Here is a 25704-nt window from a genome sequence, read left to right as displayed (position 1 = left end):
AAGTGATGGCTCTTGGCCGAGCCAGGGATGAATACACCTCGGAAGCCTTTTCTTTACATGTGGGCTTTGTCTTTTCTCATGTTCACATCTGCCTGCTCCTTTCATGTCTGGACACATAGTATCTTCTACCAAAGGATTTAGGGGCTTAGAAATCTGGGGCATTGGCAGCACTGCCCTCTGGTGGGAGGCGGAGAAGCAGCCACGGCAGCCTGGCCCCCAGGGATTCAGTCAGGCCTCCCGCCTCCCTCTGCTTGGCTAGTTAGGGGCTGGACCACTGTGCTTGCTTAGCCAAGCAGCCCAGAAGCTCTGGGGTAGGAAAGCTGCCTTCCTGCCAGCACCCAACATGCTGGAACCTGTTTGTGGTTTGTGTTTATTGCTTCGTGCACAGGTCCTGGGTCCCCTCACAGGTGCTGTTCCACACCCCATCACCGTTTTGAAACCAAAACATCATCTCTGGCCCCAAAGGGTGTGCATGCAGGATTATAGACCTGAACTGCTAGCTCGCTATACAGGTGCAGAATCGGAAGTTCAAGGAGCCCCTGATTGGCCCAGCGGCCCCTGGGCCTCTGCTCTGGGGTGCAAGCCTGCATCTTCTTCCTTATCTGCTGTTGCCGGGGAGGCGCTGAGTTGGAAATGAGCTCTTTTTGTTGTTGAGGTCATACCCCAGCTTTGTGGTTTTGTGTTGTTTTAAGGAAAATAACCCACACAAAGGAGAAGGTAGAAGTCACCTGTGCTCCCCTCGCTCACATCTGACGTGTTGCCTCTGAGGGGTTTTTCTGTCAAGATGCTGAGCGCTCACCATGTGCGTCTCCTGAGGCTCGGGTGGAAGCTCTGGCTGCTGGAAGAGTAGGGAGGAGGGCACGGCTGGGGCCGGGGAGGTGGGGGGGGGGGGCGCCAGGTAGCAGGAGGAGAACCCAGGCCACCCCATGCCCTACGCCCCATGCATACTCACCCCAAAGACATGCTGCCTGGTTCTCCCTAGATTTGTAAACTGTAGGGGGGCCTGGCACAAGCTCCAGTTGTTGTTAGTTAGTTGTTGGTGCCCTTTTTAGCTGTTTATAGACCCACCAGTTTGCTTCTGGGGACACCTGCTCTCTACTGGCTCTGTTCTAGGTCACGGGATCAGGGGCCACCCGCCAGAATTCCTGCCAGTTACAGCCCTGACCTGGTGCTGGGAACTCTGGAGGGCTGACTTTAGAGACATCCTTCTTGAGTTGTATTTGCTTGAAACTATAAGATCCCAGAACACCTTGTGTTCGTCACTCGAGAGGCCATTGTGCTAAATGAACAGTTAGTTGATGATTGAGAATATTCTCCTGCTGGGTGATTTATTGATGCTTTCGTCTGTCTGGCATCTAAGAAGTGGCTGAGCTGGGCAGCTGGCTCCTGATGGCTCTTGTGAATATCGAGAGTAACATCTCCTCAGAAACAGATCTGTAACCTGATCGAGTGCACTGGCTGTGAATCTTGGTTTCTTTCTTTCTTTTTTTTTTTTTTTTTTGGTGAATCTTGGTTTCTTAAAAGCAGTTGCTCTGTGCTCATCATTTCAGTTCCTGTGCATTGATTTCCAAACAAAACAGAAGAGTTGAATGACTTCTGACCTCACAAAAGAGTTTTGTTTTTCTAATGAGAGCAAACAGAATCCACTCTCAGCTCCGATGTGAGCATCTGTATGACCCTAGACAGCACGTGAGGTGGTAGTGTAGGACCCAGTGCCTGAGGAAAGCAGGAAGGAGGACAGGGCTGGGAGATGGGGGTCGGGGGACCAGGGGATGATGTTGTTCACAGGGTACAAACTTTCAGTTATTAGGTGAATAAATTCTCAAAACCTTTAAAAAAATTTGTTACTTTCTCTAAAAGAAATCATTCTGCTGGTTCTCTTAAGAGAGATAGCTCTCAGGCATCTGTTCTTTTTTCTTACAAAATACTTCTTAATAACTTGGTGTTTTTAAGGCAGAAATTTTACAAATATTTACGCTTTGGAATAAGTCACCTTAAGTCCAGGGTTTGTCTCCAGTGTTTCTTCACTCAATGAAGACTGTTTACGGTGAGTCCGATGCTGCACTTGGAGCAGCAGCAAGTGAAAAGCACCATCTGGTCAGCAGCCTCGGCGGCTGGGGCCTTGTCCTTGGTGGGGGGCTGTGGGGCCTCTAACTCAGACTGTGTTACCCGCCGGGAAGGAGAGGCGAGAACATGGTCAGGCCGGACTCACCGCGGTCACAGAACTCTGGGGAGCATGCGGAGGGTCACGGGTGTGGGTGCCCATCCAGAAGCAGTCCCCAGGCTGAGTGGGATGGGCAGTCATTTGGACGAGGGCAGTGCTGCAGGAGATGAGAGGAGGGTCTCCCAGACCTCTGCCCTGCTTGTGGCTCCCTTGTGTTGACTACACAAGGGCGCTCTGGAACAGGCGCCCGGAGGGGCTCTATCCTGGACTTAGCATCTTAACTACATCTACAGGGCTCTGGATCCCTGCTTGGGCTAGGGGCCATCCTGGGTTGGGGTTTCAGCTCAGGGCACAGGTGGGGGGCTGGGGAGGGTGCAGAGCAGTGGTCCAAGTTGCTCTCTGAAGTCCCTGGAGGAGAGACCCACCCCTACTGTGGTCTTGAAACCCTCCTGCATTATAAAACCCAAGGTTGGGAACTCTGGGCCAGAACAGGAAGTGAAGGCCCAGGTCTAAGCTGAAGTGGATCCGCTCGCTGACCTGAGTCGCCTAAATTCCCTCCTCCTTGGCCCTAGACTTGTAAATTAGAGAAAGTGCCTAGTTGTGTCCTTTAGACACAAAATATTTTTTCCTGTAAATTTTAAGTGCAAAAAATATTAAAAACCTGAAGTGTGGCCATTTCCTGCCCAGAATTGCTAATTAAGAGAACTATGATGACATCCTGGCTTGTGTTGCATGTCACATACATCACAGAACATTGTTTCTTGGTGATCACTGTGATGCTGCAGTCTGTGGGTGAGCTTCGATCATCCCCATAGCCCGGTTGGGGGAGTCTCAGGTTTGGAAGCATGTATGAATGTGGCCGCGTGAGTCGCAGGGCTGTTCCCTGTCTGGTTTAGGGAGTGCTGTGCGCGTTGGTAGGCGTCCCTCCCGCCTCATCACCTCATTCAGGTGAGTCTCTCTTCAAGTGACTCTGTCTCTGTTTCAGGACGATGACCTGGAGGAGGGTGAGGTGAAGGACCCCAGTGACAGGAAGGTGAGGCCTCGTCCCACCTGCCGATTCTTCATGAAAGGTAATTGTCTGCGTGAGGGGCCTCTGCGTGGCCCGTTGGTGTGACCTCAGTTGTTCCCGGGACAGAGGTGGTGGTTCAGCCCTGGGCCTGGGCAGGGCTGTCCTCAGGGCCACAGTGACCATCTGTGGCGGTGGCAGCGGCAGAGCCTCGCTCTGAGCTGTGGGCCTTTCCTGGTCACTCTCGTGCCTTGCTCGGAGGGCAGCCAGCCTGCTTGTTTCGCCCTAGGCTCCAGCCCATCCACCCAGCACAGACCCATGTCTCCACTGTAGACATCATCACTCCTCGTCTGAGTGGTCCCTTTTCTAAGACCACGTGCCCCAGCTGTGACAGTTCCCAACTTTGTAAGGAGAGTTCCCACTTATTACCAGGCGTCAGAGGCTGGAAAGGAGCCTGTAGAAGGGTCGGCCTCTGAAGGCAGCAAGGCCCCTCCCTCCTGCAAAGCGGATGGAGTGAGTTGAGTGACTGTGACAGAGAAGGTGTGACAAGGGGCTCTCAAGCCCAGGGTGCGTGTGTCGGGGCTGCTCCGGAACAGCGCCGTCCGGCGTGTTTGTGATGGAGTGGCCCCTTGCACCAGAGGAAGGTCTTCTCCTGCCCGGGCTTGCTGTGACCCCAGACGCCTCGCGCACTGACCCAGCCCACCCGTGCCCCCTAACGTTCACGAGAGCTTCCTGTACTTCTTTTCCAGATGTTGTGACACCATTGTCCACTCCTCCACCAATATCAAATTCCATACCATTCAGAGGCCAGGTTAAAGGTACAAAATATACGATATTCGTCTCTCTAGTACCGCACAGTCCCCCTGCTCCGGAGGCCAGACTCCTTTCTTCTGGATCCAGAATCCTGCCGTGATGCCAGGGGTAGGGGGAGGCTCTGAGGGCAGGCCACGGCCATGATGGGCTCGCAGGGGCCGCGTGCTGCCTGCGGGGGGGGGGCGGTGGTGGAGCCCCGTCCTATGAGTGGCCGTGAACAAGCCCGTCCCTCATACTGAGGTGACCCAAGGATTCAAGCGCCTGGGAACGCTCGAGGCCCTGGTCAGCACGTCCTGGGGGCAAGTCCTCTTGGCTGTGCTGTTTCTGTGCTGCTCGTTGCTGCGCGATGGCTCCTCTGTGCGGCCACATGCACCATTCCCTGGATGGGAGCATAGCTGCCCTAAGGATGCAGATGAATACGCAGCACCTTCTAGAAAGTAAATGCTTACAGCTTCTCAAAGCCTGTGGTATTGGAAGTGTCAGTATTTCAGAAAACTTAAGCCAAAGACTTCCTTGCCATAAAGACTTCAGTCTGTCTCTGGAATTTCTGGAGTAAATCAGTGGAGCCCAACACGCGTGCATGCACACACATGTGCTGCGATCATTTCCAGTTAGCACTGTGCACAGACCCTGTGGTTAGAAGTCTGGCCACGGTCAGGACCTGCCGGAGGCCCTGTGGCAGCAGGGCGGGAGGCTGCAGCACCCACCTTTGAGGGCACAGAAGCTCCAGTCAGGTGCTTGGTGTCTCACTGCTGAAGGACTTGCCAGAATTTAGCTCCAGAAGCGCACACACTACAAAACGAAGCTGGTGGCCGTACACAGAGGAGCACTGGGGGGTGCTGGAGGGGATGCCCTCTCCAAGGATGTCTGCAGCGGGTGGGGGGGGGGGGGCGGTCATAGCACAGCAGGGGAGGTGCCTCAGATCCCACTGAGCACCCGGGTGGGGTTTCAGGGAGTGACACCGCCCACCACCACAACGTGTCAGGCCTTTCTTGGTAGAGAAGTCAGAAGCTACTGGTAAGCAGCGTTTTTTACAGTTTACTTGGGCACATTCAGTAACTTGTTTCAGAAATAAACTGTTTAATTTATAGTTTCCCTTCCCCCGATATTCTGTTCATTCTACAGAATAATGTGATAGATACTTCTTTGGGTGTTCTGGGACAAACCTCTTGCCTTTCCTTAGGAAAAAGATTTTGGGTGTAAACGTTTTTGCTTGTATGCAGTTTAAAAGATTATAAGCTGAGATGGATGCATTTCGGTTCTCTCCAATAGCAAGAGTCACTAAAATACAATGAAGTTTGCTGTGTCTGGGGAGGATGTGGAGAAACAGAACCTTACTTACACCCTGGGCGCAGCCTGCTCAGAGTGTGTGGTGGAGAGGGCTGCAGCTAAGCCAGCCACTCCCCCCCGGTGTATCCTGAGCCGCACGGAGACCTGTACACAAGTGTTCACAGCAGCATGGTCACAACAGGCAGAAGGTAGAAACAGCCCCAGTGCCCATCGGCTTGTGAGGGGATAAACAGGATGTGGTCCCTCCATACCAGGGAATAATAAAAGCAGTATGGATGAACCCAAGGACACTGCTGGTCGCTAACAGCCCATATTGTATGATTCTGCTTATGGGAACTATCCAGGGTGGACAGATCCATAGAGACAGAAAATGGGCTGGTTATTGTCCAGGCCAGAGCAGGAGGGGCAGCCATTGAGTACAGTGTTTCATTTAGGGAGATGGAGTGTCCTAGAATTATGTAGTAGCAATGGTTGCACAACTTTGTGAACATACTAAAACCCACTGAATGGAGCCCTTTAAATAGGGGTATTTTACAGTATGTGAATTATATCTTAATTTGAAAATTCTTAAACAGTGTTTGTTAGCTATATTTCTATTACAAGTTGTGATCTGCAGATTAATTGTTAAGTTGCCCAAATGGACACATTGATCTTTGTAACCAATGACAACAACAATGTACTTAGGAACACAAGTTGAAACATTTTAAAGCGCCAGTACTTTGTTTATGGTATATTTTCACCTGTCACCTACTTAGGTTGAGTCATCAAAACATGAAGTTCTGTCCATAAAGGCATAAATAGCATTTTCTTTAAATTGTCCTGCTCCTGGGTCTCTGATTACTTGGCCGTCAGTAGCACCAAGCCTGTTCTGCAGACCAGGCCTCCTGTATCTGCTCCTTCCTGCGCCTGCGCCCCCGCCCCCCCAAAACACACACACTTTCTTCCTCTTGTTAAAATTGTGGTAAAAAACACAACATAAAATTTACCATCTTAACTGTTTTTAAGTGTCCATTTCATTGGCCTTCATTGTGGCCATCACCACCATGGGCCTTCAGAGCTCCTTTCATTATGGAAACTTGAAACTGTCTGTGTTAGACAGGAGCTCCCAGCCCTACACCTCTGCCCCCCTCATCTCCATGAAGTTGAGTACCCTGTGTGCCTAACAGAAGTGCAGTCTCGTCCTTTTGTGAGGGGCTTATTTGACTCAGCAGTGTCCTCAAGGTTCATCCACGCTGTGGCAGTGTCGGGATTGCCTTCTTCTTCAGGATGGAGTAACAGTCCACTGCAGGGCAGATCACACTGTGCTTGCCCGTCGCCCATCAGTGGGCGTCTCGGTTGCTTCTTTGCTTGACCTGTTGTGATAATGCTGCTGGGAAGATGGGTGTGCAGATGTCTCTTTGACACCCTCCTCTCCAATCTTTTGCGTATACACCCAGAAGTGGGATGGCCTGGTCGTGTGGTACTTATGTCTTTAAAGTTTTAGAGACTGCCCTACAATTGTCCATGTGGCTCTACCGTTTCGCATCCCACCACGTCGCCCGGGGTTTAAGCTCTTTCCTCGTGGACGCCCATTTTCTGGTTTTGCAATAGTGATTGTCATCATGGGTGTGGGGTGGTGTCTCCTATGGGTTCTGATTTGCATTTCCCTCTGATTAGTGATGTGGAGCATCTCTTCAAGTGCTTTTTGGCCATTTGTGATTATTCTTTGGAGAAGTGCTTACTGCCCATTTTTTAATCCCTGCATCCTCTGGTGTTTAAGGCAGGAGGTCTCCAGGTATGTTCTTGCCACCTAGGGGCCCCTGAAGTCAGTGCCTTAGTGAGACTGAATGCACCACTCGGCAGGGGCCACCTGCTGCACATGCTGTGAAACAACGTTCATGATTAGTTTGAGTTTAGGTCTTTTCGTAAATAAATTTATCGAGGTATAATTGCCCTGTCATAAAATCCACCTATTTTAAGTGTCCAGTTTAATGATTCTTATTAGTTTAGCAAGTTGTGCAGCCAGCACCAAAGTCCAGGTGTAGAATATTTCCTTCGCCCCACCACAACCCCTCAATATGTGTCTTTTTGCTTTTCTAACAAAAGTGCAAGCATTCACGGAGCTCCTTTGCTGCCCCTGAGGCGTGAAGGGTGCCTCCAGGGAGGGCATGCCAGGTGTGGCCATGAGCCCAGTCCTGTTGACTCCATGACATCCAGAAAGCCAGGACAGTGGCTGCTGATAAGGTCAGCCTCTCAAGTGAAAAATCAGAGTGGTAGGAAACTTGACAGCTTTGCAGTATTTGATGACTTTTCCAAGCTAACGTTGCGTGATGTCACAAAATCCTACCTGGGTAGAAAGCCATTCACAGTTCAAGGTGGACCCGCCTGGGAGTCAGAGAAGTTCAGTGGCAGGGCTGGGGGAATTCCTGGCCAAAGCCTCGGAGGGCACACAGCGTCGGGAGAGGCCTCAGGGTCTCCCAGCGGCTGCACCTCCTCCCCAGAGCCACCCCCAGAGCAGGCTAAGTTTTCTCAAAATATGTTCATAAAACCTTTATGTTAACAAATATTGTTAACATAAATTACATGTGTTATATTTTATGTCTTTAAATTTTCTCAGTTTTAATATCAATAGATATAATCATTACAGAGACTCTGGGATCCTGAGACCGAAAAGTTACACAAACCACTGGTTTCAAGTCTGTCATTTATAAAGAAGCAACCCAGAAACTATTTTTATTCTTTCAACTACCATAATGAATAATGACTATTCCTGAAGAAGTCAAAGCAGCTCAGCACAGATGACCTGGTTGCCTGTGTCTGTCACAGTTCTGTGAAGAGGGGAGCACTGACTTTTGTGTTCTTACATTAAGTTTGTGTTCATTGAGTTTTATGCCTGTTAGAGGAAGCATTTGTAGAACTTGGGTTGGTCTTTAATATTTCCTTATTAGATTTTTATATATTCTGTCTTCTTTTCAAAAATATTTTTTTAAAAAACCATGAAGCACTTTATTTTGACAATCCCTATTTTTATTAGTTATTCTGAGTTGTTCAAATTAACAGGAAATGGGACCAAGGAATATCTAAATAAGACCACTGTGTCTTATTTAGAAACAAGGAAGTCTTTGTTTAAAATTCTAGTGCGCAGAAAGCATTTTGTGTGGAAGCTAGAGAAAGGAGTGTAAAATCATCTCCGCTGTTGCGGGAGGCACCACAGGTGCCGTGCCATGCAGGTTAGAAATGCCAGCAGAGGCGCCTCACTGACCTCCAGTCGGGCCAGCAGTCAGAGCTGCTAAGGCCTGGTGGTCTTTCTGACCAGACTCCTGGATCTGCTGTGTGGGGCGTGCCTTCTGTCGTCTGTGTTCGTGTCTTTGGTTTCTGCTGAGACTGAGGCAGGGTGTGTGTGTGTGTGTGTGTGTGTAATAGGCACCTTTGTTTACATGTATTCCTGTGACCCTCCCACCCACCACCACACTGCGTCCTTTTTTTTTTTTTCTTTTGGCTGTACCACTTGGATTACAGCAAAGTCCTCTGCTTGCTCCCTTTGGGCTCCTGTGCCTGTCCATGCAGACCCCTTACCGAATTGTAATCCTGTTTCGTCATACAGTCACAGTCCACATAAATTTTCTGGTAGTGAAATTTCATTTAGAAGCAGAGGAGAGTTTTTAAACCTGTAAATCTACTTTTGCTTCCATTTCCTGGAGAATTTTTTTTTCCCCAAACAAATTGCTTTCTTAAATTATGAAAGTAATGTGTGCTGACAGAGAGTCAAAACAGTATCAGTTATCCTGATACAATTGGAGTGTATCCTCCCATACTTCTTTCTGCATAATTGAAAATTCACTTTTCAAAAGGCTGGTGGGATTGCACTGTTCTTGCCACTCTTCCTGCCTGCAGGCGCGGGACGCCTGCCCTTGCATGTATGTAGACCGCCCACACTTCCTGGAGCAGCCACCTCCTTCTCTTTGGAGGCCCTGGGCCCAGACACAGGCAGTCTCAACTCCTCTCTCTCTGCTCATTCTCCGGCTCCTCCTCCCTGCCCTTAAAACCTGAGGAACCAAAGAGCTTTTTTTGTTAGTGGTCAGGGGTGATATTTTTGTTTTGTTTTGAAAATTCAAATACAAAAAGAACAAAGAATAACACATTCATTTACCTCCTACCCATATAGGTATTTTAGATTTTAAATATTATGGAAATGCTGTGCTTTATTTTGTTACTTTTCTGTGCTTACAATTTTTTTGTTACCTTTTAACTGCATGAGCAGTGCGAACTGTGATGTGAATTTATGAGAGTCAAGCGATGAATAAGTGCATATTTTGGAGTTCTTTATTTAGATGTATGACTGCACATTCTTTTTTCTTTAAAACTGTCTGAGTCTCTGGGGTTTTGAACCCCCTGGAGTGTGTTACTTAGCCTCTGCTTTGTATGTGATCTCTCAAACACTTTTAGAAATTATAAACTTAGTTGATTGTTTTTGCATTCCCAGAGAAAAAAATTTTTTAAGTATCCTTTATTCTATATTTAATTCGGAGCCATATATTATTATGTTGGTTTTAATACAAGTTGAAATGCTCATAATTTTTAAAAGGTAAAATTTAGTGTTTCTTAAATATCAAATGATTATTTCTCTTTAATTTACGTGATTTAAGGAAAAAAACATTTTTTTGACAGAAATAGTCAAATGAAATACTGTGTTTAGGAGTGAATGTATATTAAAAGATGGCTTACAATTTAACTACATGCTAACCAATTGAAAATGTTTTCTGAAACCACTTAGATATTGTATGCCATATTTATTTTTTAAGCCTGCACACATATTACCTATTCAAAAAATTAAATTAAAAAAAAAATTCACTCACTAATTAAATTTAAAATGTAGTCTTCTTTTCTGTCCTGAAAAGTCAGGTGGTTTTCCTGAATCTTGGTGTTCTGTTGCTGAATAATGCTAAAGGTCAGCCTCTTTAGTTCTTTGTTGTAAAGTATAAACACCCCATTTATTATAGTTGTCTATGTGTTTTCTCTCTAACCCTTTTTTTTTAAGTAACTGGAAGTAGCCTGCAGTGGCTTGCTAGGAGAAATGCAGGTGTACAGAACTGGTAAAGATCACCCTGGCATAAACTGGCAGTGATCGCTATTGTGCTGCTCTTTGATTTCTGTTTCAGTATGGGGCTCTCTTGAGTCAGAATCATGACCTTGTCAGTGCACCTTCGGGTGTGTATGTCCTGAGCCGTGAAACCTGAGGCAGGGCCACCCTGATCACTGGGATGCTGTGGGTGTCTCTGTTTAGGGGAGATGAACTACTCTTATGGTGACTGTGGGGCAGGGTCCTGTGTGGGCCCTTAAGTGCTGCTTGCAGGGCGGCCCAGACTGTCCAGGCCTGCCTTCATGGTCTCGTGGGATGGACAGGGCTGTGCTCGGCCTGCTGCCTGGGTGTCTTGCCGGTCGCCAGTGGAGCAGGGGGAGCTGAACTGTGCACATGGGCCAGGCCCCCTCTGACCTGCCTCTTATTTCCACAGGGAACTGCACCTGGGGCATGAACTGCAGATTCATACACCCTGGAGTCAACGACAAGGGCAACTACTCCCTCATCACCAAGGCTGAGCCCTTCCCACCCAATGGGGCCCCGCCGCTCGGACCGCACCCCCTGATGCCTGCCAACCCATGGGTACGTGAACGCCATGAATGTCATTCCTTGCTGGCAGATCACATCTAAACTCTGTTCGTGATGTTCCAACTCAAAAACATGACTGTGCCTTGTGTGTAAGACATTTCTAGGCTGCCACAGAGGCCAGAGCTGCCTTCCAGCCCTCTGGTTGTCCCCAGCTAGGGGCCCCCGGAGGCTTGGGACAGCCGGTCAAGGGAGGGAGGCTGAGAGAGGAGAGCAGGCAGGGCCCGCTGGGGTTTCACTTGGTATTTTTGCGCCCCCATTTCTAAGTTTTGCTTGCTGTCGTAACTTTTGGCTTACATTTTTTTATAGGGCGGGCCTGTAGTAGATGAAATTTTGCCGCCACCCCCTCCAGAACCCCCCACAGAGAGTGCCTGGGAACGAGGACTCCGGCATGCAAAGGAGGTAACAGACCAGTGGAAAGCCTATGAAGAAAAGTACTAGTGGTGGTCCTTGCACAAAGCCAGCATTTCTCTCTCTCCGAGGCTGCTAGGTCATCCAGAGGCCAGGGGGGCCATGCCACTTCCCCTGTGGCCTCTGTATCTGGAGAAGCCATCTTTCCTGGGGAAGCACAGTGTTCACCCACCTCCCCCTCCCTCATGCTAGGCCACACCTGGCACCTGGCTCCCAGTGCCCGCGCTTACCCCTCTTGGCTCTGGAGCTTCCCTTTAGGGAAATGACCAGCGAAAGCAGAGCCGTTCCCACCCACTCCCCCAGCCCTGCCCCACTCTGGGTGCCTCTCCTGCCTGGAGCACCTTCCCCTGCCCCCTCACTGAGTGCATGTCTGGAACCCCCAGTTCAAGGCCAGGACTAGAAACAGGAGGTCAGACATAGGTGAGCTCCTGAGTGCAGGGTGCACTGTGCCTGCAGGGATGGGGCCCTTGTGGGGTCCCGTGTGCATCCCAGCACAGAGCTTCAGCAAATCCCTACTGGGCGCTTGGTCATGCTCCTCTGGCACGCCAGCCCAGGCATCAGGGGTCAGTCAGGGTAGGACCCCCTGTGTTTGCTTAGCAGTAACAGTGTTGGCTTCTCTTTTTACAATGATAGGTTTTGAAAAAAGCAACTATTCGAAAAGAACAGGAGCCTGATTTTGAAGAGAAAAGGTTTACAGTGACCATTGGTGAAGATGAGCGAGAGTTTGACAAAGAAAATGAAGTTTTCCGAGACTGGAACTATCGGATCACGAGAGATGTCAGAGACACAGCGTAAGGAGTGGTTCTGCCTCTGCTTCCCCTGTTGAGAGCTCAGTGTCCCCGGCAGGGTGGGAACCGGGCTCTTGGGAGCAGCAGCACAGTCCACACCCGTGGGCTGAGAATGGCCTTCCTGAGGTGCTGCAGACAGTTTGCAGCTGACTTTCCTTGTTTTTCTTCTGGAAGGATATGTTTGAGTGCCGTGCCAGGGCCTTGGGATTGTGGAGGGCTCACATCCATTGGGATTCCTACAAGCTCTGAGGGGGTTTACAGCTGTTCCTAAAGCCCCTGGAACCCACGTCTCTCCCACCTTCCCCCAGGCTCCCCAGCAACCAGGAGAAGCTGTGAAATTTGTCCCAAAACCCGGGAGTATGGCAGGTTTCTTCATTGTTGCTGCCAGACATTTTATCATGGGCCTTTTAAATGGATTGCAGAAGCACATGTGGCTGAAACCCCCATCAGCCCTTGAGGAGCTGTGTGGTGCCCCACCACATAACCCGGGCCCCAGCGCCTACTCCACATCAGCCCAGCTCAGCTTCAGGCAGGGCAGTCCAGGTCTTTCCCCGGCAGGCAACTTCAGCAGCTCCCTGGTCACACAGCAACACCATGCAAGGGGCGTTCCTGCTGGAAAGCACAGCCCTGATTTCCTGCTGAAACAACAGTCAGGGGCGCAGGTAAAGGCTGTGGGGTCAGCTCTATGTTTCCACAGTCACCGCCACAGCCGCCCATGTAGGCCTGAGACTGTGGGCTGGAGGGTGAGGAAGCTGTCTGGCTGTTGGGAGTGATCAGGCTGTCACTTGGCAGTACAGCCCCGAGTTCACCCCACCAGGGCCCCAGGAGTGTGGGGGGAGATGCCCTAGAAAGCAGCCACTGAAGGCCTTGTGGAGGCAGTGCAGGCTGGAGGGGGCCTTGGGCCTCTCTGAGCTCTGGGCACCTCTGGGTTAGTCTGGAGTCAAGAAATCTCTGAAAGAAGCTTGAGGGCCCAGCTGCTGTTGGGTGACCATCCCCTTCTCTCTCTCTCTCTCTCTCTCTCTCTCCCCCCCCGCCCGAGCTGCAGGTCCTCTGGGTCAATGTGTGGGGAGGGCCCTCCTCTTCCAGGGCGTAGGAGCCATCATGTCCCCATGGTTGAAGGCCCACCACTTTCACCCACACCAGGCTCTGTGCCCAGACCTGTTTTATTCCTCGGGTCTGTTTCTTTATGACCTGGGCCATCTGTGATATCGTGAGGTCTCAAGAGGGTGTCTTTTTTCCCCCTAATTTTTGGCTGTGCCATGTGGCATGAGGAATCTTAGTTCCCTGCTCAGGGATTGAACCCATACCCCCCTGTAGTGGAAGCATGGTGTACTAACCCTTGGACACCAGGGAAATCACACAGAGGGTGTGTCTTATTTTTCCCAGGGTTTCTTGGCTGGTCTTGTGTGTCTTGTGTCCATGTGAACCTGAGGATCAGTTGTCTACCCACATGAAGAACCTCATCAGCATTTTTATTGGGATTGCCCTAAATTTATAAATTAATGAAGGGATTTGTAAATTAACTGACTTCTTGGTGATGTTTAGTTTTCCTTTGCGATGATGAGGGATGTGATCTTATTCACGTGTGCTTTTGTGTCTTTCAAGAGTGTTAAAGTTTTCCTCAAGTAGATTCTGCATGTTTCTGGTTAAGTGTATTGTTACCTTGTTCCTCAGTATGTTTCCTTCTTTCTTGCTGGTTAAGTGGGGTTTTCTCTACCCTCTTCACTGGTTATTATCTAGAATTATCTATGTGCCTTACTGGGCTCTTCTTACCACTTGAATTGACTTCACCATGTCATGGCTTTCACATATGATGTCATTTAATTTGCACATTGAGGTGGCTTGGGGGCTCCTGGAGTCTGGTTGCGGCAGTGCCCCCAGCACAGTGTGGGTTATCTCAGAGGCACTGGGCTTTCTTGCCCATTGGGATCTTAACGGGAACACCTCCCTGTTCCCAGCGAATAAGGTGCTGGCTTTAGCTCTGAAGTGTATAAACATCAGTATCTATCACATTAAGAAAGTGTCATTTCCTCCTCTCATTGGGAAGGGGTTGGGTTTTTATCACAAATGTTTTCGCCATCTGTAGGTGTTATCCTTTGATTTCTCTGTAGGTCTGTGATTTTGTTTAGTATATTCAGTTTCTAATATTGACTCAGCCTTGCAGTCTCGTTTTTTTTTTTTTAATGTGGTGTCTAAATCTTGGCAGATATTTTATGTAATGTATTTGCATTAATGTTCCTAAGTGATAAGCTTGACTTTTACTTGCTCTTTTTCAGACTTGAGCCTTACGCAGACCCTTATTACGACTATGAGATAGAGCGCTTCTGGCGTGGCGGGCAGTATGAGAACTTCCGGGTGCAGTACACAGAGGCCGAGCCGTACCATAACTACCGGGTATGTAGGTTGGAACTTCACTGGTGGACCCTTTAAATCACCCCGTTTTTATTTATAGGACTTTATAAAAGCTTAATTGTGTGAGCATGGTGTACTGATTTCAAGTCCCAGTTGACCATCTGTGGAGAACGGATTCTGGTCCGGGGACTGACCTTGTGGTGACTTGAACAGCTCCTTCTCTGAGCTGGTCTATGTTCTGGCTCTGTTTTCCCCAGAGCCATGGGGTGGGTGAGCAGTGCCAGCGGCAGGGGCTGTGCCTCTCTCCGGCTCAGGACCACCCTTGGCAGGTCGTGGCCATTCCTGTTGGCACTTCTCTGAGATGTGGTAGGTTTATGAATATATGTGCTTCACCCTCTGAGCCCCTGACCCTGTGCTTCTGATGTGAAGCTGCAGCTTGGAAGAGGTCGTTAGAGGTAGGTTAGTGGTTTCTGTGCCACAGCTTAAGTGATAGTCGTGAGTTTTTAGGGCCAGAGGGGAGTGACTGGCTGGGGACCACATCAGATGGTGAGCCTGTGGCGAGAAGAGGACCTGGCTGCTGGCCCTGCTGTGCCCCTTCTCCGGGCAGTTAGAGCAGACTCCTCACTCACTGGGGCCAGGCCACAGGGCTGCAGGTGCCTGGTGCCAGCCAGGGCAGCCTCAGAGGGTGTGGGACCTGCTGGGGTGCCCTGAGCCCCAGGCCGGGCTGCCTGTGCACAGCCTTGGTGTCTACCTCCCGAGGCAGGAGCTGAGGTCCGGGAGGCCTGCCAGGCCCACAGGCGTGGTGCTGATGTTGGAGAGCCTGCTCTGCGCCCCCCCCCCCCCCCATGTGGCCTCAAGTCCATTTCCGGTGCAGAAATGAGACCCCCACCCAGGTGTTCTGTCTCCTCCGCCTGCTCTGGCGTCCCGCCCGCGCCTCCCCTTCTGAGGGTCTGATCCCGCCTGTGCGTGTGTTTGGCTTTTCCACGAAGGAAAGGGAGCGAGAACGGGAGCGGGAGAACAGACAGCGCGAGCGGGAGCGGGAGCGCGAGCGGGACCGGGAGCGGGAGCGGCGCCAGCGGGAGCGTGAGCGCGAGCGGGAGCGCGAAAGGGACAAGGAGCGGCAGCGGCGGAAGGAGGAGTGGGAGCGCGAGCGCGCCAAGCGGGACGAGAAGGACAGGCAGCACCGCGATCGCGACAAGGAGCGCGAGAAGGACAAGGAGAAGCCCAAGGCCCGCTCCCCGCAGCCACCCAGGTAGGAACCGCGCCGTCTGGAGCCTGGGAGCGGGAGGGCTGCGGGAGGGGCAGCGGCCCTGCCCACCCCCCACCCCCCCCCCACCACCACCACCCCGTGCTGCTCTCCGGGGAGCCGTGCTGCGCGCCCAGATGGAGGACCTGCCCGCACTGTGTGGATCGCTCCTTTGGTTGTGAAGAAGCTTTCTGGTTAGATGCAGTCCCACAGGTTTATTTTTGCGATTGCTGTTTATGCTTTAGATGTCGTATCTAACATTGTTAAGACCTACATCATGAAGCTTTTGCTCTGATTTCTTCTAAGAGTTGTGTGGTTTCCCATCTCACATGTAAGTTTTTTAATCCATTTCAAGGTAGCTTTTATTAGTGGTTGAAGATAGGGTCTAATTTCATTCTTTTGCATGTGATTGTCCAGTTTTCCCCATTGAGTGTTTTCGACTCCCTTGGCAAATATTAGTTGCCTGGGTGTGCAGGGCTTTGTTTCTGGCCTCTGTCTCCCGCTCACATGTGTGCTTCTGTTTTGACACCAATGCCACACTGCTTTGATTACTGCAGCTTTTAGCACAGCTTTAATCAGGAGCTGTGGTGCCTCCTGCTCTGTTCTTTCTCAGGATTGCTTCGGCTATTCAGAGTCCTTTGTGGTGCTGTACAAAACTGTAGGTTGTTTCTTCTGTTGTATGAAAAGTGCCGTTGGAACTTTGGTTAGGCCTGCAGTGTATCTGTAGGTTGGTGTGGGCGGCACAGACGGTGTAACCGTGTTTTCTAATTGGTGAGCGTGGTGTGTGTTTCAGTGTTTTCTGTCTTCTTCAGGTCCCTTCATCAGTGTCTTGTGATTTTCAGTGTACAGATCTCTCACCACCTTTGTTAATTCATTCCTAAGTATTTTATTATTTTATATTATAAATAGGATTATTTCTTTTTTATGTACTTCGTTGTTAGTATATAAAAACACAACTGGTTTTTGTACGTTGATTTTGTATCCTGCATTTGCACTGAATCTTGTTCATTATTTCTAACAGTTTTTGGTGGAAAAGCCAGACTCATATCCCTGATTCCTGTCCTTGCCATTGAGCAGAGTCCTGTCTTGTGTTTCTGAAAGTAAACGTCAGAACCATATAGTCTTTCATTCTTGTCTTTTGTTAAATGTGGGTTCTATACTCATCCTCTAGGTGACAGTGAACTGACCTCCCTGAATTCGCTCTGTTTTTTCCTAATATTGGGCAAAGTGATATACTTTAAGAACAATCAGAGTAAATCATATTTTAGATGCATTGAAAGACTTCCTTCTTCAATTTTTCTGTTGTGGGGCCCTTTGAAGCCCCTTTTTGGTAGACACTTTGCCTTCTGTCCATACCGCTGGCGGGCCTCTGCCTCTTCTTGGCTCACCTCAATCATTGCTCTGCCATTCCCCTGCCTCTGGGCTTTACCTGCTACTCAGAGAGATCAACCCCCCCCCCCCCCCCCCCCCCCCCGCCCCACCGCATTCCAGCTTTATTTATTGTTCTTAACACCTCTAGTCTCCTCCTGACTTCATTGTACTTGCTTATCTATTGTCCTCTGTGGTCTTTGTAGAGTGGAACCCGGACAGGGCACTGCAGTCTCAGGGCCCGGCACAGGGGGGCGCCAGTAGTTAGTCTGTGTGTGACCCCAGGGCCTACCCAACTTAGGAGAAGTCTTGTCTAGAATGACCCATCAGAAAATGCATCTGATCTACTGAACAGTGTAAAGTGTGGAATCTTTCATGGAATTTATGGAAAGTTGTACTAAAGTGGAAAGCTGAAGGGTTTCCTGGTTCCAGAAGAGCTGTTTGGTGTATTGCTCGTCTGCCCTGTGGTCATGTGGGTGACAGAGCTGTGGCTCACTGCCCAGTAAAGATCAAAATGCAAAATTCAAAGCACAGCTTCTCCTGAAGGCATGCCACTTTCTACTGTTGTAAAAGTCTAGCCATCCTAAGTCAGGGACTACCTGTAGCTCATGGACAGATGCCTGTGTTCACTCTCTATGGGGAAGCCTGGGGAAGTCAGACCCACAAGGAGGGTTTCTTGAAGGCAGTGGCAAGTCTTGGCCTGGCCCCCAGCAGCGGAGCACTGTGAGCAGCCGCCAGATCTGATGTCTGCACAGCCACAGGGGCTCCTATGAGGAAGGGCTCAGCAACAGCACAGCTGAACTAGAGGGTCAGGGTTCGGGGAACTTTGTGAATTCCTCCTGAAGTCAGAGGCAGCTTTTGTCGTGGACTGGTGTGCTCTGCTGCCAGCCTCTGACCTGGTTCACTTCCCTTCTTTGGGCTCAGTTCTTCCCCTGCGGACCCCTCTCTGCCCTCAGCAGAGGGGCATATTCCGTCAGTCTGCCTCAGTTCAGCCTGGCTCACTGGTCTTCGGAGTCTTGAATTTCATCTTTGATTGCCCTGGCTGGGGCCCCGCCAGCCCTGCCACCAACTTGAAGGGTGGGGTTTCACCAGAGCAGAATTTCCAACACGGCCTCCTGTTTCCTTTCCTTTGATCAGCCCAAGCTGGTGTGACCACTGCGTCAGGAGGTGGCCAGGCTCCCTGCCGTAATTCCTTTACCTAACCTCCCTTTTATGGGAGAGTTTGTTTACTTAGCCTCTATCGGGTTGGGAATTTTTCATCAGCAGCTGGATGGAGAGAACGTGGTGGCTTCCCAGCTTGCACAGTGGTAAAGAATCTGCCTGCCCACGCAGGAGATGTGAGAGATTCGGGTTTGATCCCTGGGTCGGGAAGATCCCTTGGAGGAGGAAATGGCACGCCACTCTGGTGTTCTTGCCTGGAGATCCCATGGACAGAGGAACCTGGTGGGCTACAGCTCATGGGGTCACAGAGAGTTGGACATGACTGAGCATGCAGCATGCATACACCTGAGAGAGGAAATAGGCATAGCTTTTTCCGCCACGTGTGGGTTCTGGACGGGGCGGCATCTGTTGGGGAAGGTCCCACACGTGGGAGTAGGGGATGCTATTGAGCGTGGTGCTGGATCTTCCCTTACATCCACTACCAGCGAGAGCTCCCAAAACCCAGCTTGTGGCCGGGAGGGGGCTAGTAGCACACAGGATGGTGGGTCCTGGCTCTGCCAGGCCTGGGTCCCTCTCATACCCACCCCTAACCTGCCCAAGCTGCCTCCTGTGGAGCGGCTGCCACAGAGACCACCTGTTGGCACTTCTGCAGGCCTCTGGGCCAGCCCCCATGTTGTTCGTTTGGAGTCAACACCCCTGCCTTCACTGAGGCTTACCTTCATGATTGGGCCTTTCCAGACATCTTGCCCACTTCTATAACTGGGTTGTTTTTAGAGCGAAGCCTGTAGCCAGTTCTGTGAGAGAATCGCTGTGACGGAGGAGCACTTCCATGAAACCTCCTCCCAGTGTGTACAGCCAGGCCAGCGGGCGTGCTTTGTGGGTAGGGCGCCGCAGAAAGGATGTTCTCAAACATGCGGATGAATGTCATTCCAGACACAAATAGTAACCGGGACCTTCCCGAGGACTCGCCCAGATTGCCTGTTATCTTCAAAGCTGTTTACTGAGCATTCGAGCACAGTGAGAGGTTTGGGGCCCCTTGGGGTTGAAATGGCCAGCTTCTCATCTCTAGGGACCAGGGTTCTTCATGGGGCAGTGCTGTTCCCACTTCCTCACACTCCCCGCAGCCTGGCGACTGTCACCTGGATGCCAGGGAGGTGACCTGCTCAAGTGCACCCACCCAGGAATCTCGAGACCCTGGGAGCACGGAGGTTACTGTTAGGCTGACCAAGCCATGGCTGTGTCACTGCCCGCGCACTTTGTCTGGCTCGGACTGGTGCTTGGACCAAGGGTGATGGCCGCTCGGGTCTCCTCTGACTCTTCCGTGGGACACTTTAGGTCACCTTCTGCTTTCGGTGGCTTTTTCCCTCCCTGTTTCCTCGAGCACCTCACCTCTTGCCATGGCAGCTCCACCTTCAATGCCATCTGTCTGTCTTGTGGAATTCATGGGATCCCATAGCGGTGTTACCCGCCTTTGCTAAATAACCCCGAGGGTTCCAGGTGCTCACACCCAGACAGCTGCCATGCTGGCCAGGCCACAAGGGCCTCCCGTTCCTCACTGGCTCCATCCTTGCACTTAAGGAGTTAGATCCCAGCTTGGACTTTCTGCTAGCAGGAAACACGCTCCCTGGGAGCTAAGGAACCTTGTTTATCTTTCTCATCTCATTCCAGTCTTTCCTGGTCATGGCTTATTTCCTCCTCTGGGAAAGTTGTGCCCAGGGCATTCTCGAGGAAAAGTGGATCCTGTGTGGATCCTGTGTTCTAACTTCTTGACTGACACACAGAGTTACAGAGCATGTCCCAAAATGGAGAGACTTGTGGTCTCTCTCGAGTTCTGACCCAAGTGCCCACAAGTGGCCTTGGTGGGAACTGCATCAATGCACAAGGTCACGAGAGCAGTCAGGCTATGGCTACGCTCCACGATGGGAACGCGCTGGGTCAGGGCCACCCCAGACTAATGCTGCTCCTCAGCATTAATGGCCTTGGGAACGATGGGCCTCGCTGTGGAAACAGTCTTCGTGAACCCACCCAGAAATTAAAAGTCCAGCCTCACGGTGGAGTCAAAATTTGTTTTCAAGTCTGAGGAATAAAGCGATGGGTCTGTGATCCCAGATGCCCCTCCCTGGGAACCACCCTCACCTTCCCAGGCCCCTGCGGGGGAAGTCGGGGGGCCTGTTCACTCCTTGCTCATCTGTGCATGGCTCCCTGGGAGCCGCTGGCCTGGAAGAGGGCTGCTGGGCAGGTTGTTCAGGCTCTTGGCATCCTGGGAGCCAGCTCCACGTCCGCAGGGACCCAGGGTGACCTTGTCCAGAGTTCAGAGGTGAGCAGCTCGTGGGGAAGGGCCCATGGGAGGTGTGAGCGAGTGCAGCGGGTAAACCCACTGACATGCTGCCCATTCCCTGTCTGTGCGTCTCTCCAAGCTCATCACCCTTCCATCTTAAAAGAGAACCTCCCTCCTTTTCATCTTTTCTTGCCTTTGACCCCAGGCTAGGCCGCTGCTCAGGGGTTTGCAGGCACCCCCACTGTGGCTGCCGTACCTCACACCTCTGCCCTGGTGTCTCGAGGGGACTCAGGCCCTTTCTTGTGACCTTTGCTCCTCAGTGTCCCTCTTGTGTGGCCTTGAACAAAGGCTCAGGAGCCTGGCAGATAAGATTGCTCGTGGCTTTGGCCGCGGGGGAGGGCTGCCCAGAGATTATGGGAAGGTGTTTTCCCCTCTCTGTTCAGAGGGTTTATGCAAATGCCAAGTCTGTTCTGTCCGCTCTCAGTGCCAGCACGGCTGACGGCGTCCTTCTCCCAGCTGTCCCTGCTCACGCAGCTTTCCTCCCGTGTGGCCCCAGCTTCCTGTCAGCGGGTAGCCTGCCGTCTTGGTTCCCGTGTAGTTGCTCTTCCGACTGCCTGGTTTCCCGGGTCTCTTTCCGCTCTCCTCGGTGTAGTCGGAGAGCAGGACAGCCCAGGCTGTGGCTGCATGTCGGGGTGCCAACTCGGCCCCGTGCTCTGTCCCTGCTCCCCAAAGCCTGACTGATAGCTGACCTGCCTGGTGTCCCTGCTCTTCCCCAGTCGTCTAGGGACAGCTTCCCCAGACAGCATTGTGAATGAACTCTCTTGATTGTTCATCCAGTCCTTCTTCCCAAAACATCTGTCTTTAAAATGGTTGCTTACAGTTTGTATCCAGGTCTGAAACCACTTCTTCCTGGATTGAGACCCCAATCGGGGGAAGCCATTTGGTGCCCAGCTGGCTCATTCCCGCCCCACTTTGATCTGCAAAGTGCCCTGTCCCACAGGTGTTCCACCTGCGTGATTTTCTGTATCCAGGTACCACCTGCTCTATTCATTCATATTTTAAGATATTTTCCAAAAGTTCCCTGGTAGCCCAGTCATTAAGAGTCCGAGCTCTCACCACCCAGCACCCAGGTTCAGCCCCTCACTGGGGTACTGAGACCCCACATATTGCGTGGTGTGATCAAAAAACCTTCATGGGGTTAAAAAAAAACTTCCACCTTTTAAACTTAAATACATTTTAAAAGGAAATTTTACACCTTTAACATGTAACAGACACCGATCACTTGTCCTGGTGAGTCACTGTAGAAACAAAGTAAAAAATAAAAATAGTTTTCTTTAAACTAATTAAAGTCAGGAGCCCAGTCTCCCACATTTTGGGGAACATGGGCAGACTTGCAGGATGGGTTCCCGCATGTCCTGGGGTTGTTGTCGAGCTGAAAGAAGGTGGCGCTGCCCTTCAGCTCAGTCAGTGCAGGGCCTGCTCTGGCCCGTCCACGACACTAGCTGGAGAATGTGGGGCTCGAGGGACACCTCCAGGCCTGGTTCTGGTGCTCATAAGACAGCCAGACCATCTTACTGCAGCCAGAGTGAGGAAGCCTTGCCTTTCAGAGGTTGGGGGGCTGCGCAGCCACCTGTCTGGCCACAGGTGCTGTGTGCCGCGAGGGGAGAGGATCCAGCATTCTGCTTCCCCATTGCTGACGCACAGCCCTCAGTACTCACATGGCTCCAGTGTGAATCACGCACGCCCTTGGTGCCCAGCTGTTTCTCTCTCCCTATATTGGAAGAGCCACAGGTTGACACTGCTGGGCCATTTTGATGACTCATGAAAATACCTGTGACCAAGGTGTTCCCTTTCCTGTTGTCTTTTCAAAATGAGAACAACACAGGAAGTGTAAAGGTGAAAGCAGCCTGGGATGGCCTGGGACTGGCACAAGTCAGCACGCGGGTTTCACTTCCAGGAGGACACACTTCCAGGAGGACACGCTGGGAACCAGCAGGGCAGTGGCTCAGCGTGTGGGGGCCGAGTTACAGGGTCTCATGCCTCTGTTCATTGTGTCCCTGGGGCAGTTTTAAATGCTGGATGTTGTTGCTGGTGGGGGCTCTTAGCAGATGGTCAGTATGGAGTCTGCTCATTGGTGGATAGACTGACTGAAAAGTTCTGAAGATATCAGCAGGTGGTGATTGTTTTATGTTGTGTAAATAAAACTGATGTTTTGCTGACACTCACGGAAAGTGGGGATAAATGTCAGGACCCTGTTCATACGTCCGACGTGGTTCTGATCCAGAGCCCAGTGGGTCAGGCAGGGCTGACAGTGCTGCTACAGTTGTTCTCTAGGTAAACAGGCAGGACACTCCAGAGACCTCTGAGAATTAGCATGTCTGGAATTGTTGTGATGTGGTCTTGTGTGCAGATCAGATTCTGAAATAAGAAAAGGCAGATGAATGAGGGAGCACAGCCCCTCTGAGGAAGAATCTGTGCCTGGAGATGGCATCGCCCACACCTTCTGGAGGGGAAGCAGGTTCCCGGCCTGTGGGCTCAGGTGGAGGTGGCTCTGTAAGCCTGAACGAAGCTATTAACACTTGGAGCAAGTCACCAGTGAGTGGAAGCCAGTAGCCTGGGAAAACACCTGCCAGCGGAGGGTTCCCATCGTCATACCCCAGGAACTGCCCGGAAAACTGGCCAAGCACGGGCATAGCTGAAACCCCCAGGCGGCCTCCCGGAAGCGCTGGCTGTGCTCAGGGCTCTCTGGGTGTGGTGGTGCACCTGGTGACACAGGACCCCAGGCTCACTTGGGCAGGGAGTGTGGCAGGCACCATGCTGAGCCCAGTGTGAAATGCTTTCACTTCCAGGGAAGATATTTGACAACTTAGCAAGAACCTGTTAAAGGGTTGCCTCTTTTGGCCCACTGATTCCACATCTTAAAAATTTACCCTTGAAAAGACAAAATGTTCATAAAGACTCAATAGAAAGGGTGATTTTTATCGTTTGTGTTTTTTAAACACAGAAATAGCTAACAGAGAAACATTCAGATTATGTAACACCTGACAGTGAAGCACTGCTGTCCATGGTCAGGGAGGGCCACTCCAGGCGGGGCAGTCCCCGAGCAGCCCTGGCCGTACCTGCAGGGTCCCTGGTGGAGAATGAACATGGGCAAAGGGGACACTCGGACATGCTAGGAGCGGCTGTGCCAGGAGAGCTGGATGACAGGGGTTATTGCCCTGCTTCACTTTCTGTGATTTTTATCTGATCGACGTGTCAACAAGGCCAGCAGGTACCTTGGCATTGAACTGCTGTAGGCCTGGGACCCTGTGTTCTCGGTGTTGCCCTGCCGAGCTGCCGCCCCCCACCCCCCAGCCCGTTCACACCCTCAGGACCCAGCTGTGATCCCACCCTCCTGGGAGGTTCAGCCGTGTGTGTTTCTGACTGGTGGTGACCTGTGGTGGGGGTGGGTTGTTCTGACCTGCTAGCGTTTGGTCTGGACACACATCCCTCACACTGTTGACTTGCCCTGCCTGAGAACAAAGGAAGTATCTAGGGCTTAGGTTTATACTTAGAGTTTCTAACTCACTTGGAAACCAGGATTTCTTCAATCATGTTAGCATCCTAAATGCTGGTGGTGCTGCCACCATGCGCCCAGCTCTAGGGCACACACACACAGGCCCCTTCCTCGCGCCCCGCCCAGCACCTGTGTGGTGGGCAGGGTGGGGATTCCGAGGGCACTGCTGGGTGGCCAGCTCCCCCGTGGCTCTGTGAGACAGCGCTCGTGGAGAGAGCCCTGCATGTCCAGTTCCAGGGGAGGTCTCCCATTGCCAGTGTCTGCTGCCTTGTGTGTGTGGCATCCCTGGAGTGAGCTGTTAGGTCATAGTCTCTCCTCCCACACATTTTCTTTCACCAAATGGCAGAGTTGTCTGGTGGGAGGTGGCCCCAGACTTATTAACCCCTCTGTGATTTCAGCCGTCAAGCTGAGCCACCAAAGAAGGAGACGGCATCCACAGGACCCCAGGTGAAGAGAGCCGACGAGTGGAAGGACCCCTGGCGCCGGTCCAAGTCTCCGAAGAAGAAACTCGGGGTGTCGGTCTCTCCGAGCCGTGCTAGACGGCGTCGAAAAACATCAGCCTCGTCGGCCTCTGCCTCCAATTCCTCCAGGTAAGGGAGGTCAGCAGGACTGTGTCTGTCTCCTCAGCAAGGCTGGGTTCTAGAGCATCACTGGCTAACAGGACTGACACTTAGCACCAAGGCAAGGCCTCCATGAACCCCAGAATAAATGGTGAGGTGAACCAGGGTGCAGGCAGCCCAGAGCAGAGCACAGGCCTGGGCAAGGGTCAGCGAGGGAAGAGGCACTGCTGGCAGAAGAGCCAGGAGCAGCCTGACCTGGTGTCCAGTCAGTTCACCTGTCTCCTGCGAGCTCAGGTCGGCAGCTCTGAGATGTGTGTGTGCAACAGGTCTCCCAAACAAGTGAGGACGCTATGGGCAGTGAGAGTGGGGGCGCTCCCTGAAGAGGGAGGAGGCTGGAAGTGTCTGTGGACTCAGTATTTCCACTACCTGCCCTGGTGGACACACAGATACACACGTGTGTGTCTGCCTAAGTCAGGCTGGTTCATCAGCATGCATGAGCATGTGTCCTGGCTCTGCCCGAGGGCCTGGGAGCTGTGTCACTCTTGACTGTGAGTGTACCCGGCACCTAGAGGTTCTGAGCACCTCTCCCATGAGAAGGGGGCTGGACTTCAGAGCGTCTATGAGGTGCCCCAAGGGCGGAGTGTCTGATTGTGGGGGCGCGTCTGTGTGAGTGGTGCGGGGGAAGATGCCTCACCTCTGCTCTCCCCGGGCCAGGTCCTCCTCACGGTCGTCATCCTATTCCGGCTCCGGCTCATCCCGTTCCCGGTCCCGCTCCTCGTCCTACAGCTCCTACTCCAGCCGGTCCTCCAGGCACAGCTCGTTCTCAGGCAGCCGGTCCAGGTGAGCTGTGGGGAGAAACATGGAACCCAGCTGAGGAACCTGGGGGTTCTGGCGATCCCAGGGTGTGGGGCTCACCCGCAGCCGGCCCTGTGTGAGCAGTGGGTGATGCTGAACCCACGACAGAGCCCTGTGTCTGAGCTGTTCTCACAAGGTCAGGGGCAGTTTCTTCACTACTGACCGTTCCCCCATGCTGTGTCCGAGAGTCCCATGCTCGGCGGCCTCCCCGC

General features: G+C 51.7%; 1 protein-coding gene and 1 long non-coding RNA gene across 3 annotated transcripts in view; one reads left to right on the top strand and one right to left on the bottom strand.

Annotated features, from left to right (window-relative positions):
* The window catches only part of ZC3H18 (zinc finger CCCH-type containing 18), a 41518-nt gene that overhangs the window by 9759 nt on the left and 6055 nt on the right, over positions 1 to 25704 (top strand). The window contains exons 3-11 of one of the 2 annotated variants that reach the window (XM_020911701.2): positions 3150 to 3234; positions 3920 to 3988; positions 10766 to 10914; positions 11227 to 11319; positions 11962 to 12119; positions 14393 to 14510; positions 15458 to 15720; positions 24476 to 24667; positions 25352 to 25477. In XM_020911701.2, coding sequence (XP_020767360.1) covers positions 3150 to 3234; positions 3920 to 3988; positions 10766 to 10914; positions 11227 to 11319; positions 11962 to 12119; positions 14393 to 14510; positions 15458 to 15720; positions 24476 to 24667; positions 25352 to 25477 — 1253 coding nt within the window. The remainder of the gene's footprint in view (positions 1 to 3149; positions 3235 to 3919; positions 3989 to 10765; positions 10915 to 11226; positions 11320 to 11961; positions 12120 to 14392; positions 14511 to 15457; positions 15721 to 24475; positions 24668 to 25351; positions 25478 to 25704) is intronic. The other variant, XM_020911703.2, reaches the window with a different exon arrangement.
* LOC139029936 (uncharacterized) lies at positions 21739 to 25417 on the bottom strand. Its single transcript, XR_011482265.1, has 2 exons — positions 25332 to 25417; positions 21739 to 22939 (listed from the first exon to the last, which is right to left on the bottom strand). It is a non-coding gene; the product is annotated as an uncharacterized lncRNA (long non-coding RNA).

This window comes from Odocoileus virginianus, chromosome 20 (genome assembly GCF_023699985.2).
Source record: "Odocoileus virginianus isolate 20LAN1187 ecotype Illinois chromosome 20, Ovbor_1.2, whole genome shotgun sequence".
In the NCBI taxonomy this organism is placed as follows: domain Eukaryota; kingdom Metazoa; phylum Chordata; class Mammalia; order Artiodactyla; family Cervidae; genus Odocoileus; species Odocoileus virginianus.
Note: the sequence above shows the minus strand (reverse complement) of the source record. Positions and strands in the feature narration are given on the sequence as shown.